At 45.4% G+C, this 17525-nt stretch overlaps 1 protein-coding gene across 1 annotated transcript in view; it reads right to left on the reverse strand.

The window, feature by feature from the left end:
* NFKB1 (nuclear factor kappa B subunit 1) overlaps window positions 1-17525 on the reverse strand; it is a 100324-nt gene that overhangs the window by 6099 nt on the left and 76700 nt on the right. Inside the window, 5 exon segments of the mRNA XM_089778052.1 lie at window positions 499-623; window positions 5952-6054; window positions 8989-9158; window positions 12564-12765; window positions 15827-15941. Of these exon segments, the coding sequence (XP_089634178.1) occupies window positions 499-623; window positions 5952-6054; window positions 8989-9158; window positions 12564-12765; window positions 15827-15941 (715 nt within the window).

Genomic DNA, 17525 nt, shown 5'->3' on the forward strand with positions numbered 1-17525 from the left:
GGGATGGATACTGATAGCCTGAAAAGGATGCATAATGAATTGGAATACACGATCCTTTCAGTCAAACTCTATATTCTTTTCTTCAGCCTGAAGTCTCAAGTGTGATCGTTTGAAGAATTTGCAGTCTACTAATATTCTTACTGACTGAAGCCCATTTAACTTAATTTGTCCATTTCCTAGCCCCTTCCAAGCTAAACCGAGAGCACTCCAGGCACAGGGACTGCACAGCAGCCTGCAACAGTGACAAGTTACAAGCAGGGATCTTACAAAACAGAACATAAACTCTGCTACAGTTGACACAGTCAAAGAGTGGCCCCAAGAGCTGTGATTTGTAAAAACTTCAGTGCTTTGGATTTTCATAGTGAACAAAGTCTTCAATGGATGTGACTGTAGAACTGTGCCACTCTGAGTCAATAACGTACCTTCATCTTCACATTAAAATAAAAAAAGGGTTTGCGGGTTTGTTCAAATAATTGACAAGACAACCAGATCACTTGCCTCCCAACTGGAGGCCATATCCAAAGGTGTTGTTCCAGGTACGATTCCTTCATCATCACTGTCTTTGTTTCTCACATCTTCTAAGTCAAATAATGGCTCAAAGTTCTCAATGTAAGGATCTGCACCTGGAGAATTACAGAGCACGGTTATAGGTTTTCCAAAGACTTCACTCTATTGCATCGTACTCAACTATGCCATCCTATTTCACATTTGGGGGAGGTTGGAAGGTCTCATTACACATCCTTGTACAACACGCATTAGCCTGGGTTCCTTTTACTTATATAATTTGTCTCCAGATTTTAAACTTTCGTACACACCAGTAGATTAGCTGGGACCCTTCTGAGCACAAGATCTGGAATTCAGATAAGCAATCTAAAAGTGCTTATGCTAATCCCAACTTTTATAGGTTCTAACTCCTGCTTACCTTTTCCATTCTCATTTTTTGAAGAAAATGGATGAATTAAGAATAGAGGAAGAGGTTCAGGATTTTGTTTTTAACAACATACATTCTAAAGTTTAAATGGAAAATGTGCTATTTCGTACATCGTTGATGAAGTGATACAACCAAAATAAATAAATATATTTTATACAAATATAACACCAAAGAGCATTTTCCACCTCCAGAATGCTTTGCAAATATAAGCTAAAAAGGTAAGCCTTACAACATACATGTGAGGAAAATATTATCCCTGCTATACAGATGGGGAAAAAGGGAGAAAAATGGAGGCAGACAGGTTAAACACTTTGTCCAAGGCCACACAAAAAGTCAGGATCTAATAAGAGCTAGAGTAAAAACTTGGGAGTTCTTGGCTTCCAAATCATGAGCTCAGACAACAAAAAAATTGATGTGTCTATGGTGAATTAGTGTATAGTGAGAAATCTAATACCACCATCAGTGTGACGGCGCGTTGGGGGTTCCCCGTCTCCTGCACCCCGAAATGGCACAAACAGACTGCACCAGCCAGTGGAATTGAGGGTGGTTTATTGCTCCTCCAGCACAGCGCAGCACAGATGTAGTCTGGTCACAGGAACTGGGCTAGGATGCCTCAGGCCCCCTTGAGATGGGGGAGACTGGGCCCCTAAACTCCAGCCCCTTCTCCTAGGCTCTCCTCCATGCCCTCCGACAGCCAGCAACCAACTCACTCACTTCCAGCCCTGCCCCCCAGCCAAGGCAGCATTCCACCTTCCTTTGTTCCTCTCCATGGGGGGTGTCTGGCCACTGGTTTGCATAGTGACTCATCCTGTTTTGCTGGGTCGTGGTACCCACGGCAGCCAGTGGGGGATCCCCCAGAGCCAGCAGCATAGAAACCAGCCAGGTACCCCCACTACGTCACAGTTCTCCCCCCTCCGAGAGCGAACTGAGCAGGGTCACTCCGCTCGTGACCTAGGGAAGTTCGGGTCCTCTGCGTGGGAACCCGCCCTGGGGACATGGGTGCTCCCCTTGACTCGGGCCGGCCGTGGCGAGGCCCCACATGAATTGGCTTCCCTCTGTCCACTCGCCGCCCTGCTCCAGGGCGACTGGCACAGGCCTGTCCTCGGGGGTCACACCCACCCTTCCGCTGGCCTTGATCTCTGGCCAGGGTCTCTCGGGCTGGGGCCATGAGCCCAGCGAGCCTTCTCTGGACAGCCAGGGCGGCTTCCACCCCCGATGCTCCAGCCAGGGAGGACTTCCCCTCCCATAACTCTCTCAGCAAGCCCAGAGGGTCCTCTATCTGGGGTAGAGACCCCCAAGCCGCTTTCCTCCTGTCTTGGGCCTTCCCGCCCCTCTGGCAGGAGTCACAGGACCGGCAGTACCGCTGCACGGCCGTAAAGATTCCCGGCCAATAGAAGTGCTGGAGCAGCTTCAGCCGGGTGCTCCGGATCCCCCGGTGGCCCCCAACGGGGACATCGTGGGCCAAATACAGCAGCTTGAGGCGATACTTTCGGGGGACGACCAGCTGCCGCTGGACACCCCATGCCCTCACCTTCCTCGGGGGGAGCCACTCACGGAACAGGAGCCCACGCTCCCGCAGGAATCTCTCCTGGCCACCTCTCCCCCGGGGCTGAGCTGCACGGAGGCCAGCCTGGTCCCTCAGCCTCTGCAAGGAGGGGTCTGCCTGCACCTCAGCCTGGAATTCAGCTGCTGAGGCAGGGATCGGGACCTGTCCCCCACCTCTGCCTAGGTCCGGAGTCCCAGCCTGGCTGGACCCCGTGTCCACTGGGATGGGACCCTGAGGACGCTGCCAGGAGTCCTTCCCTGGACCTACGTTGTCAGCCCCCCGCTGGCTCTGGCTCCAGGTAGTGACTAGAGCCCGCTGGGATTCATGGGGCCACTCCTCTAGGTCATTCCCCATCAGCACCTCGGTGGGCAAGTGCGGGTGCACCCCCACTTCCTTGAGGCCTTCCTTCGCCCCCCATTTCAGATGCACCCGGGCTACAGGCACCTTAAACGGGGACCCATCTATGCCCTTCAGGGTCAGCTGCGCGTGGGGTAGTATCCGCTCCGGGGCCACTATGTCGGATCGGGCCAGAGTCACCTCTGCCCCCGTGTCCCAGAAGCCCGTCACCTTCCTACCATCCACCTCCAGGGGTATGAGGCACTCGCTCCGCAGGGGCCGTCCTGCCCCCACCCGGTACACGGAGAAATCCGCCTCCTGAGAATCAGACCTCCCAGGGGAGGTGCACTGAGCATCCTTCCCCTCTCTCTGAGCTGAGGTTTGCCTGCCAGCCCCTGCCTCTGGGGCAGCCTGCCCTTCCTCCCGCCCCAGCCAGTTAACCCTGGAAAGTCCCCGGTCCTGGGACCTGGTGCACTGAGCCCTCTTGTGGCCTTTTTGCCCACAGCGATGGCAAGTTAGGCTTTGGGCTGTCTCTGTCCAGGCCCTGGCTGGTTCTCTGGGGCGCAGACGACCTGTTCCTTGGTCTCGCCCCGTAGTTGACTCCCTCCGTCGCTCAGCCGAGATCCGATCTCTGCACGGTTCCCTCTCTCTCCGGGACTCCCGTTCACACCCGGACCGGCTCTCCGTGAACTCATCCGCCAGTCTCCCGGCCTCCTGGGGGGTCTCTGGTCTCCGGTCCTTGAGCCACAGCCTCAGTTTGGGTGGGCACGCTTCATAGAACTGCTCCATCATGACCAGCTTGAGCAGCTCCTCTGCGGTCTGGGCTCCGGCTCCAGACACCCACTTGCGGCAGTATTGCGCCAGGCGGGAGGCCAGGTCCACATAGGTCTCCCGTGGCCCTTTCTGTACCCCCCGGAACTTCTTCCTGTACATCTCGGGGGTCAGCTCGAACTTGTGCAGCAGGGCCTCCTTGACTCGGTTGTAATCCCCTGGCTGTAGGTCCTCCAGCTGACTGAGCACTCCGGCCGCCTCCTGGTTCAGTGCGGGGATGAGCTCCTGCAGCCAGTCAGCTGGGGGAACCCGTTGCAGTCCACAGGCCCTCTCAAAGGCACTGAGGAACCCGTCTATGTCACCCATGTCCTTCAGTTGGGCCACCACGAGCCTCTCCAAGTGTCTGGCAGTCCTGGGACCCTGGGGCCCATCCGCACTTGGCGCAGCCGGTGCCCCGCCGGTTCTCCGCTCTGCCATGGCCAGCTCATGCTGCCGCTGCCTCTCTCGATCTTGGCGCTCCCTCTCTCGGTCCTGGCGGTCCTTCTCTCGGTCCTCTACTTCCAATTCCCTGATCCGCAGCTGGATCTCCAGGCGCCGCAGCTCCGCTGGGCTGGCCCCTGCCCTAGATGGGCTACTTGCAGGCCTCCCGGGAGACGCTGTCTCATCTCTCCGTTGGGTTCCAGCGCTCCTCCCCCTCTCTGAGCCTGACACACTCTCAGGGGGGGTCTGGCTGCTTCCCCTGGGGACAAGATCCTGGCCCTGTGGCTGGTCATTATCTTCCAGCTGGGCAATCAGCTGGGCCTTGGTTGCTTTCTGCACAGGCAAGCCCCTCTCTCTGCACAGCCCCACCAGCTCTGCCTTCAAGAGTCGGGCGTAGGCCATCTGCCCGCTGGGCCCCTCGGTGCAGACTCACCAGTCTAGTGCTGCAGCGCCCCACGATTCCCAGGAACCGCTTCGCTGTCTCCAGCACGCCTGGCTCCAGGGCTCTTGCTTCTACTGCGCCTTGTCGCTTGCCGCTGGAAGCTCCATCCACGGGGTGCAGTGCATCCCACTTCTGACACCAGTGTGACGGCGCGTTGGGGGTTCCCCGTCTCCTGCACCCCGAAATGGCACAAACAGACTGCACCAGCCAGTGGAATTGAGGGTGGTTTATTGCTCCTCCAGCACAGCGCAGCACAGATGTAGTCTGGTCACAGGAACTGGGCTAGGATGCCTCAGGCCCCCTTGAGATGGGGGAGACTGGGCCCCTAAACTCCAGCCCCTTCTCCTAGGCTCTCCTCCATGCCCTCCGACAGCCAGCAACCAACTCACTCACTTCCAGCCCTGCCCCCCAGCCAAGGCAGCATTCCACCTTCCTTTGTTCCTCTCCATGGGGGGTGTCTGGCCACTGGTTTGCATAGTGACTCATCCTGTTTTGCTGGGTCGTGGTACCCACGGCAGCCAGTGGGGGATCCCCCAGAGCCAGCAGCATAGAAACCAGCCAGGTACCCCCACTACGTCACAACCATCAGACAGAAAAGTTAAAGGATGGTATGCAGTGAGTGCTGTCTTACTCTTGAACACATACATGGCAATGGGAGGTTTGGATTTTTATCCCAAAAGCCAGACACAGCTGTAACACTGGCCTTGCTAGAAATCTGAGATGAGGCAGAGAGAAGTACAGAATGCCCAACTGAATGCTCATATCTAAGGAGAAAGGTAGAAAAATCAAAACTGGTAAGATCCCTAAACACCAAAAGAGCGCCATTCTTCAGGCTGCTCAAAGAAAAAGAGAAGGTGGTGAGAGTCCAGTGATCTCATTGTTTCCTTAAAGCATCCCAGTAGCAAACTAAGACATTCAGGGAAAAATCTCCTCAGACACAAAACGCTACATACAAAACACAGCTCAGAAGCTCAGGAGAGACTAGGGCTTTGAACCAACCTGCAAGGCTGTTCCAGGCCCTGCCCCTTAGCGCGTTGCCTGGGAGCCAGGGCCACACAAGCTCTTTCAACTGCTTCTATTAAAAAAGGTTTGTGCCTTCCCCGCAGGTGGAAGGCAACAGCCTCAGGGAATGCGTGAACCCTTTCAATAGAAGCAGCTGAAAGGGCTTGCGTGTCCCTGGCTCCCAGGCAACATCCTAGCAGTAAGGCTGGGAGCGGGGAGCCCCTTAAATAGCAGGAATTAAAAGGGCTTGCAGCTTTCGTCTCCGGCTAACGTGATGCCCAAGAGCTGCAGGGGAAGCGCAAGGCCTTTCATCTCCTGCTATTTAAGGCCCCGCCCTTCTGTTTGCTGCCCCTTCTGGGGTGGTCCGCAACCTCTTCAAAAAATTTTCAAGTGGTCCCCTGCTCAAAAATTATTGTCCACCCCTGTTCTAATACCTCTCTTACCTGCTGCTTTGAGAAGTGCTGTCAGTTTTGTAGACCCCCTTCCAGCTGCTATGTGAAGTGGAGTTGTCCCATCATAAGTTGTACTATCAACATCTGCATCACCCTAAAATTTTATTGAGGGAGGTGGGAAAAAAGCATAAACATGATAACCAGGCAAATTAGCACCTTTATCCCAACACACACAAAACTTTTAATCATGGCCTAAACAAAAGGTGCTGGAAAAAATATAATGAACATAAGAACAGCCCTACTGGGTCAGACCAAAGATCTATCTGTTCAAGTCTTCTGTCTTTTGACAGTGTCCAACAAGTGCCCCAGAGAGAACGAATAGAACAGGTAATCATCAAGTGATCCATTGTGTCACTCATTCCCAGATTCCGGCAAACAAGAACACTATCCCTGCCCTTTCTGGCTAACAGCTATTGACGGCTCTATCCTCCATGAATTTAATTTTTTCTTGAATCCTGTTATAGACTTTGTAAAAGCAGGCTCTTTTCTGGCCAGGCCTCGTGCGCATAGCCTTCCTAGCCCAAGATTACCTTCCCCTCAAACCAAAAACCCTCCATTATGTGACTTAGGATCAGTAAAAACCAGGAGTAAAACACCAGGCAGGTAAGGGTCATGCAAAGTTCGCGCCAGTCAAGGGCCATCTCCCCCCCCCTTTCCTTCCCCCTCAGCCTGTCACTAGGCAGACAGAATCTGTTAAGCCTATCACAACTAAGCGCGGGAAAGCTCTTGCTCTCTCTATAAAGCAGCTACCCCTCCTGCAGGCAGTAGAGGGTTCCCAAAAATTTGGAAGGCAGAACACGAGCCAGGTTCTGAGGGCTGATCACCCGAGGGCCCCCTCCCGCTCACCGAATCTACTGAATCTTCCGCAGAGCGTATGAATAATGAATATGCTGTTGTCTCTGTTGTCCCTTGTATGTCTGATAAGTGTGAGTATTGCTGTGTAAAGTTAGTTAAAGGTTTGATAAATAATAGTGTTAAGAGTAAGTTAGTTAGAAGTTTGTTAAATAGTACAGTTAGGAGTTTAGATAGATGTCAGACCTTATGAGTAAAATTAATGTAAATATAACTGATAAAAATCCCTGAGGTGTTATTGATAATTACTGAGACTTGGAAAAACCTCAGGGTATTTTCCTCTATTGTATTGCAGTTTGTTTATTGTTACTGTTAATAGTTATCTGGTGCCCACACATGTAAAAAGCTGATAAATAAAAAGTTATAGTTAAAAGCATTTTAATAAAAGTTAAAAGATATTCAGAACAAGGTTGCCTGTTTCTGCACCTCTTTGGGGCTAGCCACATTCTCGAACCTTCCATTTTACGTCAACAGACTTGACCCTTGCAACAGCCTCTAGCAAAGAATTCCACAAGTTAATTGTGCATTGTGTGAAGAAATACTTCCTTTGTTTGTCGAAACCTGATATTTATTAGTTTCATTTGGTAGCTCCTAGTTCTTGTGTTATGAGAAGCAATAAATAACACTTCCTTATTTACTTTCTCCTAATCAGGCTTGATTTTACAGACCTCTAGCACAAGAACTGTCTCTTTTCCAAGCTGAAAGGGTGTGTCTAGACTACACGGCTCTGTCAACAGAGCCATGTAAAGTAGTTTACTCGGCATAGTCAATGAAGCGGGGAGTTAAATAATCCCCGCTTCATTAAAATAAAAATGGCTGCCACGCTGTGCCGACAATCAGCTGATCCGGCAAAGTGAGACAGTCCAGACACAGTGCGGTCGACAAGGGAAGCCTTTGTCGACCGCTCCGGTATGCCTCACTTCCCTTGTCAACCGTGCTGCGTCTAGACTGCTGCGCTGTGCCGGATCAGCTGATTGTTGACACAGCACGGTGGCCATTTTTATTTTAATGAAGCGAGGATTATTTAAATCTCCGTTTCATCGACTATGCCGAGTAAACTACTTTACATGGCTCTGTCGACGGAGCTGTGTAGTCTAGACGTACCCAAAATTCCCAATCTTACTAACCTCTCCTGATACACCCAATCATTTTTGTTGCCCTTTTCTGATCCGTTTCCAATTTCAATGTATATTTTTTGAGATGGGGTGACCACATCTACACACAGTATTCAATGAAAAAATTATGTCAAGGTGGTTTTTAGGTGCTCAGCTATTACAATGATATATGCACAGTATATAATCCAAGAACGAGCAGATAGTTATAATAGGTTATTAAGAAATCTAAACTTTGTTCCCATATGATTTTTCTATGATGGGTCCAAACTAGGGATGTAATAGTGTAGTCAATTAACCAATAAGCAAAAGCTTATCAGTTAATGCCATCGATTACAAGCATTCTCCTCTCTTCCCACCGCCAGTAAATTTTTTAGCAGGCTGGCCAGCAGCCTGGCTCAGTCCTGGCTTGCACTGGGTGTGGGGCTTCCCCCTGCTGCGGCTCTGTATTTAAAGCATATTAGGAGCCAGGTGGGCAAGCAGCTCACCCCAATTCCAGTTTGCACCAGGTCCAAGATCTCAGACCCTGCTGTAGTGTAAATGCAGGAGATGATTGTGAGATCGAGGAAATTAGTTTGTGTACAACAATTGTTCCTTTTGTGCTTGCATTTTCCTAAAGGCCTGGATGCCCTAGGCAGCCATTTGTGCTTTTTGCTTCTTATTATTCTCTTATTATTCTCAAAGAGTTAGCTGTTTGCTTAAGATGGTACAGTGTAGGAATGCAGTGTTTACTTTCAACAAGTTCTGGGACAGGTCCCAGGGCCATCCACCTGGTATGGGAGTGTTTGGGATGATCACATAGTTATCGCCATATAATCACATAGTTATGTTGAACGTTTACCACCTGTTAAAGCTAAGTATTTGGCCTGGGAAAATATCTGATATATTAGTAATTTTGCCAGTTTCTCAAAACAATTGATGTGAGTGATGTAGATCCTACAGTATATAAGTGCCGGAGATATTCCTAACATTGGAACCTCAGTGTAGACTAAAGCTGCGGGAGTTGCTACGTACTGGCCCCTGGGGTCCGTCGGCAAAACCAGTTTTGGCCACATGGCACTCACCTCAAGCAGAAGGCAACCAGCCAAAGAGATGTTTTCTTGTTCGACAGCCAGATGCAATGCAGTTCGCCCAGATTTTTGTTCCTGAGCATTGATGTCAGCTCTAGCAGCAATCATGTGCCTGAGACAAGGCATGCTATTTGCCATCACTGCCATGTGAATAACACTGAGACCTACAAAACAAAATATGCATGAACATTGACAAATACAGAAATATTGTGCTAATGAGTTTTTATAACATTTCATCTAAATACACATAAAATGAATCTACATAAAATATGTTTTTGTTATTCTTTCTTCTGTGTGTGTGAGAGAGAGGGGAAAAAGTGGAAGACTATGAGCAATGAAGATAGCTATTAAAGGCACTCACACAAAGATTTGTATCCACCTGTTTAACATATTTTAAAAATTAGAACATAAGAACAGCCATACTAGGTCTAATCAATGGTCCCTTTATCCCAGTATCATATCTGCCAAATTCTTCAGACAGAATGAACATAAGGCAATTTATTGAGTGATTGACCCCTTTCGTCTCAGAATGAGAGGTTTAGGGACACCCATAGCAAGGGGTTGTGTCCTTGACTATCTTGGCTAAAAGACACTGATTGCATTGTCCTCCATGAACTTACCTAATTCTTTTCTGAACCCAGTTATACTTTTGGCCTTCACAACATCCCACTGCAACTGTCCCTTTGTGTGAAAAAGTACTTTCTTTTGTTCGTTATAAATCTGTTTCCCATTAATTTCCCTGGGTGAGCCTTGATTCCTGTATTATGTGAAGGGATAAATACCTTTTCCTTGTTCACTTTCTCCAGTCATAATTTCATAGACATTTATCATATCCTTCTTTGGCTGTTTCCTTTCTAAGATGAACAGTCCCAGTCTTTTAAATGTTTCCTCACATTGATGCTGTTCCATACCCCAATTATTTGTATTGTCCTTTTCTGTACTTTATACAATTCTAATATATCTTTTTAGACATGGGGTGACTAGAACTAGCATCCAAGGTGAGGGTGTGCCATGGCTTTATAGTATGGCCTTATGATACCTGCTGTCTTATTATATATTCCTTTCTTAATGGGTCCTAATATTCTGTCCGCTTTTTTGATAGTATTACATTAGCTATCTTCTAGTCATCCATACAGAGGGTGTTAAGCAATAGGTTCTATACCATAGTTAGCAGTTCTTTAATTGCATAATTGAGTTCCTTCAAAACTCTTGGATGAAAACCTCTTGGGCCGGGTGATTTATTATTATTTAATTTATCAATTTGATCCAAAACCTCCCTTACTGACACTTCAAACTGGGACAGTTCTTCAGATCTGTCACTAAAAAAGACTGGCTCATGTGTGGGAATCTCCCTCACATCTTCTGCAGTGAAGATGAATGCAAAGAATTCATTCAGATTTTCTGCAATGGCCTTGACTTTTTTGAGTGCTCTTTTAGCATCTCAATTGTCCAGTGGTCCCACTTAAGTAGGTACTTAAGTAAAATATTTGCTATATGTTTTTGTGTCTTTTGCTAATTAATCTTTATTTTGTTTTGCCTAATTATATTACATTTGATTAGCCAAAGTTTATATTTCTTTACATTTTCCTCAATAGGATTTGTCTTCCAATGTTCAGAAGATGTCTTTTTATCTCCTTTTACTGTGTTGTGGTAGTTGTTTGCTATATACTTGAAGATCTCTGTCTTGTCACAAACCAAGTGGCTGTCTTGTCACAAACCAATTCTACTAGCCAGATACAGAAAAGCACTGGAATTAGAGTTCATCTGCCAATTCAGTTCTCATGCTAATGGACTCAGTCGTGACGAAGGATGGTTGGGACACTATCAACCTAATAGTCAATGAAGGTGCAAACAGCTGTCTGTGTAGTTTCCTATGTCAGGAAGGATACAATCAATTGACTTTGATTCTAATATGCTTCGTTTTAACTTCCCAATCTTCAGATACTTACTGATTCCCTCTACCTTCCTGATTTTCTATACCCTCTGCTCTTTGTCTCCCACCCCCTCCTTATTTTTCCTCCCTCCCCCCCTTCTCTCCCATTTATTTTGCATCTGCACATCCTCAACTCAAAACTCTAGTCACCTGAAGAAGTGGGCTGTGCCCACAAAAGCTAATGATGCCATCTACATGTTTTGTTAGTCTATCAATTGCTACCAGACCATTTGTTGTTACATTATGGTTATTACTGAGCGGTTCAGGTATAGTCACTCCTTGACTAGATCCTGTGCACCACTTGGGACTCAATCAAGAATGGTCTCTCCCCCCTTGTGGATACCAAGGCTCTAAAAGCAGTCATAATGGTGCCTATAAATGTTATATCTGGTTCCCTAGAACTTCTTCTAGTTCAGGACAGATTGTCTTGGCAGCAAACCACGGTACAGGATCTTAATTGTTTTGAGAGTCAGCGTATCCAGGCATTACAGGAAAAGCATAGGATCCGAAAAGAATGTACAATGCCTGCAGTGGGCGGTTTTTTATGTGACATCTGTAATCAGCTCTGCCGATCAAGGATTGGTTTAGTCACTCATCAATGGCATCACAGAAGATGAGATCTGTCGATCAGTGGCTCAATCCAAGAAGAAGAAGAAGAAGAAGATCTGTCCCCATACTAAGATTACATGTTCCAAGTAAATATGGAGACAGTTGAAATCTCCCATTATTTCTTGGGTTTTCTGTTTTTTTGTAACTTCCTTCCTCTTCCTCCCCATCTCCCTGAGCATTTCACCATTCTGTTCAGGTGATCAATAGTATATATTCTTACTGTTTATACTCTTCTTACACAAACATGGAAGTTCTATCCATAAAGATTCTATGGTATGGTTTGATTCATTTGAGGTTTTTACTATTTTTGACTCTGCTTTCTTTCACACAGAATGCCTCAACCAGGGCAACCTATTGTGTCATTCTATATATTTTGTACCTTGGTATAACTGTATCACATCCATTTTCATCATTCTACCAAGTTTCTGTGAGGTTTTTATATAAATATCCTCATTTAATACTAGGCACTCAAGTTCACCCTTCCCAGTAGCTCGACTTTTTGCATTTGTATAGAATAATGTATAAAAATTTTTTCAATATTTAATTTTCCACCTTCATATGACTTGATTAAGTAGGACTCTTTTTTGTTTGACTGTTTCTCTCCAGTTCCCAGCTGTAATTTATCAACTACTATCACCTTCTCTTTACTAAGGTACAGAGTATCCTCTTTACTAAATTCTCCCCTAAAGGATATGTCTGTCTCAACTGTGTGTTCCTCCAAATCTGTTGGTTTTCCTCTAGCCCTTAATTTAAAAACAGCTCTATGACCTTTTTATTTTTACATGCCAACACTCTGGTTCAATTTTTGTTTAGGTGGAGCCCATCCTTCCTATATAGGCTCCTCCTTTCCCAAAAGACTCTCCAGTTCCTACTAAAGCCAAATTCCCTCTTTCAAACACTATCATCTCCTCCACACACTGAAATCCTTAAATTCTGGCTGGTAACAGGCTTTGTTTGTTGAACTGGAAGCACAATTGACCTGCTTGTCAACTAGCTAATATGAAATATCACTATGATCCATCCATACCTTCCCCATTTGAAAGGTTGATCATTGGAGAGGTCTTCTCATGCTTAAGGAGTATATTTAAAGTCTTGTCATCTCCTTCTTTGGCAGCTAGGTGCAAGACAGAATTACCATGTCGATCCAGAAGGCTGACATCAGCTCCAGCCATGAGCAAGTGCTCTACCACATCTGTCTGCTTTGTGATAACTGCCAAGTGCAAAGGTGTCTAGAAAAGCCAGAGAGAAGTCATAAGGAAGTGAGCAACATATATATCATTTCCACAGAAGCCACTTAAAAATTAGTCACAGGGGTCCAGAATTGTAATGTTTTATTCTTACATGAAAAAGGTACTAAGCAAATTGAAATGCTAGATGCAAACTAGCATATATTTCCTTCTACTGAACTGTGAACATGATTCATACTTGTACCTAAAGGACGTAAAACCTCCATAGCTCAGAATCAGCATTCAGTGAAGTCAATGGGAGCTATGGGTGTGCAAGGACTAGGCATTAAGAGGGAAAGCCACTCCCTACTGTCCAGTCCAAATAGTTGACTTTTTATAGGGAGTTGCATGGGATGGAGAACTGAGGCCTGGTGGAACTGGATTCTTTGGCTTGAAACCAATCCCTGGACCCCGAAGGATATGACTTCTGTGCCAGAGAAGGAGTATACACCCAAATCCAGCCTTCCCATCCACAGCTAAACCAGTCTGATGATTCCAGACCTAGGAAAGACTCCAAAGCCTTTAAAATGACTAGGCACATTACATGTAAATATGCTTTTTTCTTTATAAAAACAGACAAAGCACAGAAGAAAGTAACATTTATACAACATCTCTCTGTGTTCTCCATTAGAATGACAATGCTATGAGCTGCAAAGCCAGCATTAGACTGCAAAGCATTGACTGCTTCTATCTAAGATCTGTGTTCATAGTTCAACAGGAGGGATGCTATACTGTCGCAGGAACAGTCTGGTGAATGACCAGCATCATGCCGAACCTTTAAAAAATTATATTATATTTGCACAGGGAGGCTTCTTACTGGGAAGAAAACCACACTCTTAGCCTTTAAAATATAATACAATGTACGATACGTTTTAGAGAGTTTGTGTCTGGCTCTGCGTCCGTCCATGAGTCATTTTGTTCAAGAACACCCCCTAAATGGTAAGAGCTAGGATCACTAAATTTGGTACGCAGCTTCCTCTTACTATAACATAAAGCAAGGTCAGGGTTGGCTGTCCCAGGACTACAGGATGTGTGTGGAATGTGAAGAAGGGTGTGGTATTAGGGACAGTTATCCTCACAAATGACCACTGGAGGAGGGTAGGGAGGAAGCAAGTGCCCCAGACCAAGAGACCAGCCACACATTGTGCTGGGCAGTTCTCTCCACCCTGGGGAGCAGGTGTCCACCATACTATGCAGTCTCCGCTTTCTAGGGGAGCAGCACCATGCTGCGTGCGACCCATCGGCTGGCCCCAGGAAGCAACTGTCAATCATGCCACATGGCCCCAATGGCCCGGGCTGGCCTTGGGGAGAAGCCAGCCAATAGGGTGAGCTATGCGACCCCCTCAGGGTCACAGTTGGGAGAAGTCTGTGGGCAGCCTAAGCAGCCCTCACCAGCCCGGGCCAAAGCCAAATTAGAAATAGAATAGAATGCAAAATCAAGCCCAATTCCACCTGCATAGTCTGATGACTATATTAAGGAATAGTATATACTCGACTACACATAAAAAAGGGCTAATTCCATCCCAAGTGTCTAGTGATAATGTAAACTAGGAGAGTGAGTTTATGAATGTCACCAGCACAGAAGCAGAATCATCAATACAGAAACAACTCTGGAGTTATTTCTTTTTGGCACACATGTATCAATCGGTTTCCAGTATAGTTGTATTGCCAGGACACCCCACCTCACATTGTAGATGCAGAGTGTTCTACCCTCTCTAGCCTTTGGTTTATGAAGTACCCACTCTATGGAGCAAAATACAGGACTATGTAGCACTTTAAAGACTAACAAGATGGTTTATTAGATGATGAGCTTTCGTGGGCCAGACCCACTTCCTCAGATCAAGTCTTGATCTTGACTTGATCTGAGGAAGTGGGTCTGGCCCACGAAAGCTCATCATCTAATAAACCATCTTGTTAGTCTTTAAAGTGCTACATAGTCCTGTATTTTGCTTCAGCTACACCAGACTAACACGGCTACATTTCTATTACCACTCTATGGAGACTTTGAAGGTTTAAAGAGGGATTGTAGTAGATGCTGGGAACCTGATACCTACCACTGTCTTGCTCCTTTTGCAGCCAATTCTGACTGTCAGAAGGGAGTGGGTGTAAAATACTAACCAAGCCAGAATTCTCCAGTCATTTACACCAAAGTTAGACTCACTTTACACCAGTGAAAATAACTACAACAGGTACAAGACAGTGAAAAATCAAGCCCTCTGGGAAAAATCTACACAGGGAAAAATCTTTACTACTGCAGTTCTGAGCCAAGTTAGAAAAAATCAATAAAATTCCCCAAGTCGTGTCTGCTTTCATTCTTGGTACCATTGGTGTACCTATATCAGGAAAGTATAATGGATTTTTTCCTACCAGGCACAGACCTTCTATGTTTATAGTAAGGGATACAGAAAGAAACATTTTATATAAGGATTTCCACAGTTCTTTCTAGAATATGTCTGGACTGGGGATGTGAAAAATCCCAAGCTCGTGCTTCCAGGACCTAACAATTTTTCACCAAACAAAGAGCATTTCTGGTTAATCATGGTTTTTTGCACGCATAAATGACAAAACAAAAGGGAAGCTCAGTATCTGGAGGCTGATACCGACTTCAAGTGGCTACTGCAAAGTACATAATTTGTTACATTCATCCCCTTTGGCCAATATGTCACCCAGCAACTGATCTGCCAGCTTCAAGAAATATGGTATTTGGAAGCTCAAAACATGTTGACAATGTTGGCACAATGGAACTGGCACCACTAGTTTAGTAACAGAAAAGATGGTAATAAGGAACTGAATAGAAAATAAGGTACGCGGTAGAAAATAAGGGTTCTGTTCTACAATAAACACATATTCTCTAACAATGACTGAAGTACACACATTGAGTATTTTCATCTTCTGCTCTTATCTTTCTGTCATTTTTGTTTTGCACCATCTATACATTTCTGAATGGTTTGCTTTATAGTTTTACTTCGGTTTTGCGTGATGGATAAAAGGAAAAAAAGAAGTTGCAGAAAATTTCTGTTACCAGTCAGATGGCTCCCATCACTTTCACTGCATTTTGGCATACCTGATAAAGGTCATTTCTCATATTGATGATGTCGTCAAAATTAAATCCCCGCACCACTTCTAAGAGGTTTCTCACCAGCTCAGAATGAAGGTGGATAATTGCTAAGTGGAGGACACTGAAATTAAACCAAACAAAACCAAGTTCACTTTAGCTGCAAAAATTAAGCAATTTTCAGTAAGGCTCTGATTGAAATTCCCATTGACAACTGATGTTTTTTCATTTAGTTCTGACTCATTGGGATTCTAAGATCCAGATCCTCAAAGGTATGTAGATATCTAATTCCCATTGGCTTCAGTGGAAGCGAGGTGTTTAAATACCTGTCCTAGTGCACAAAATAGAGTAAAAAGATAAATAATTCCCTTCCAATGAATAGTCTAGTTGTTAATTTTAATTCAAAATTACACAGAACCAATGGGAGGAATGTGACAGCAAGAGTTTAAATGTGACTCCTACTCCAAATTTCTTATTATTTATAACAAGCATTGGATCACACAAACCCTGATTTGCAAAGTGTTAAAAAGCCTGGAATTTTTTAGAAGCATAAAGCACATGAAAAGTTTCACACTTTCAGAATTTGCACACAGAATTTCCACAGGATTCTGCATAACTAAAGCAGATTTTCCCATGGGGATTTCCCCAACTTTGTCATTTTTTCTTGTCTTCATTTTCATAAAGAAGGTGACTAAGGACCCCAAGATACAAAATTAGCTGGAGATGCCACACCCAAGGGAAAACCCCTTTAAATATGTTAGTGACCACACAAGACAAGACCACTCAGATTATTATAACTCATTTTTCTACTTTCTTCCCAAGTCCCAGCTTTTGTAGCACTACAGGCAGAATGTAACACCATCAAAAGAAGTACAATCCTATCACCTGAAGCCTAAAATACCTTAATAAGCCCCCCAATCATTTCAAATTCAGTTCAAAACTGTCCTCCTTGTTTTGAAACCCCGCCTGAACATGCTATGGTTTATTTCTGAACCTCTCTTCTGTTGCCGACTCTCAGGTTTTATCGTGTCTTTTGCAATATATATTTCTCACCCCCCTCAGCTCCTGCAGTCATCCTTATAAGGAGAAATCTGAGCATTAACTTAAAAAACACATGAAATTCTATCCCTCATGGTTATGGAGAAAAGCTTGAAACAGTAACTATAATGCACCCCAAAAGTTCAGATACCAGAAGATAGATGAAACAAACCCCAAACCCTAGATGTAATATTTGTAAGCCAATTTCATGATTTTTTCTTTTTTGAGGGAGACGGGGGACAACTGGCTTGTTAATTTTCAACATTTGATGTTGGCAATATTGTGCTACTTCTTCCCTATCTATCTCCCTTTGTCTAGCACTGGCCTCCTCCAACAGTCTCACCACTCTTAAAAAGTCTCACAAGGGGTAGCCCTGTTTATCTGTAACTTTATAATCAGTGAGTAGTCCTGGGGCACCTTGAAGACTAACAAAAATATACAGAGAATCATGAGCTTTTGTGGGCAAAACCCACTTCTTCAGATGACCTGGAGTATCATGAACTTCAGCTCATCTGAAGAAGGGGATTTTGCCCACGAAAGCTAATGATACTAAATATATTTTTGTTAGTCTTTAAGGTGCCACAGGACTACTTGTTGTTTTCACTCTTATACAAGAGATGCTGCTTCTGTAGCTCTTGACAAATGGAACAGAGTTCTTATTAACACCCCA

The sequence above is a fragment of the Pelodiscus sinensis genome, chromosome 4, assembly GCF_052426305.1.
Source record: "Pelodiscus sinensis isolate ZL-2025 chromosome 4, ASM5242630v1, whole genome shotgun sequence".
Lineage (NCBI taxonomy): Eukaryota > Metazoa > Chordata > Testudines > Trionychidae > Pelodiscus > Pelodiscus sinensis.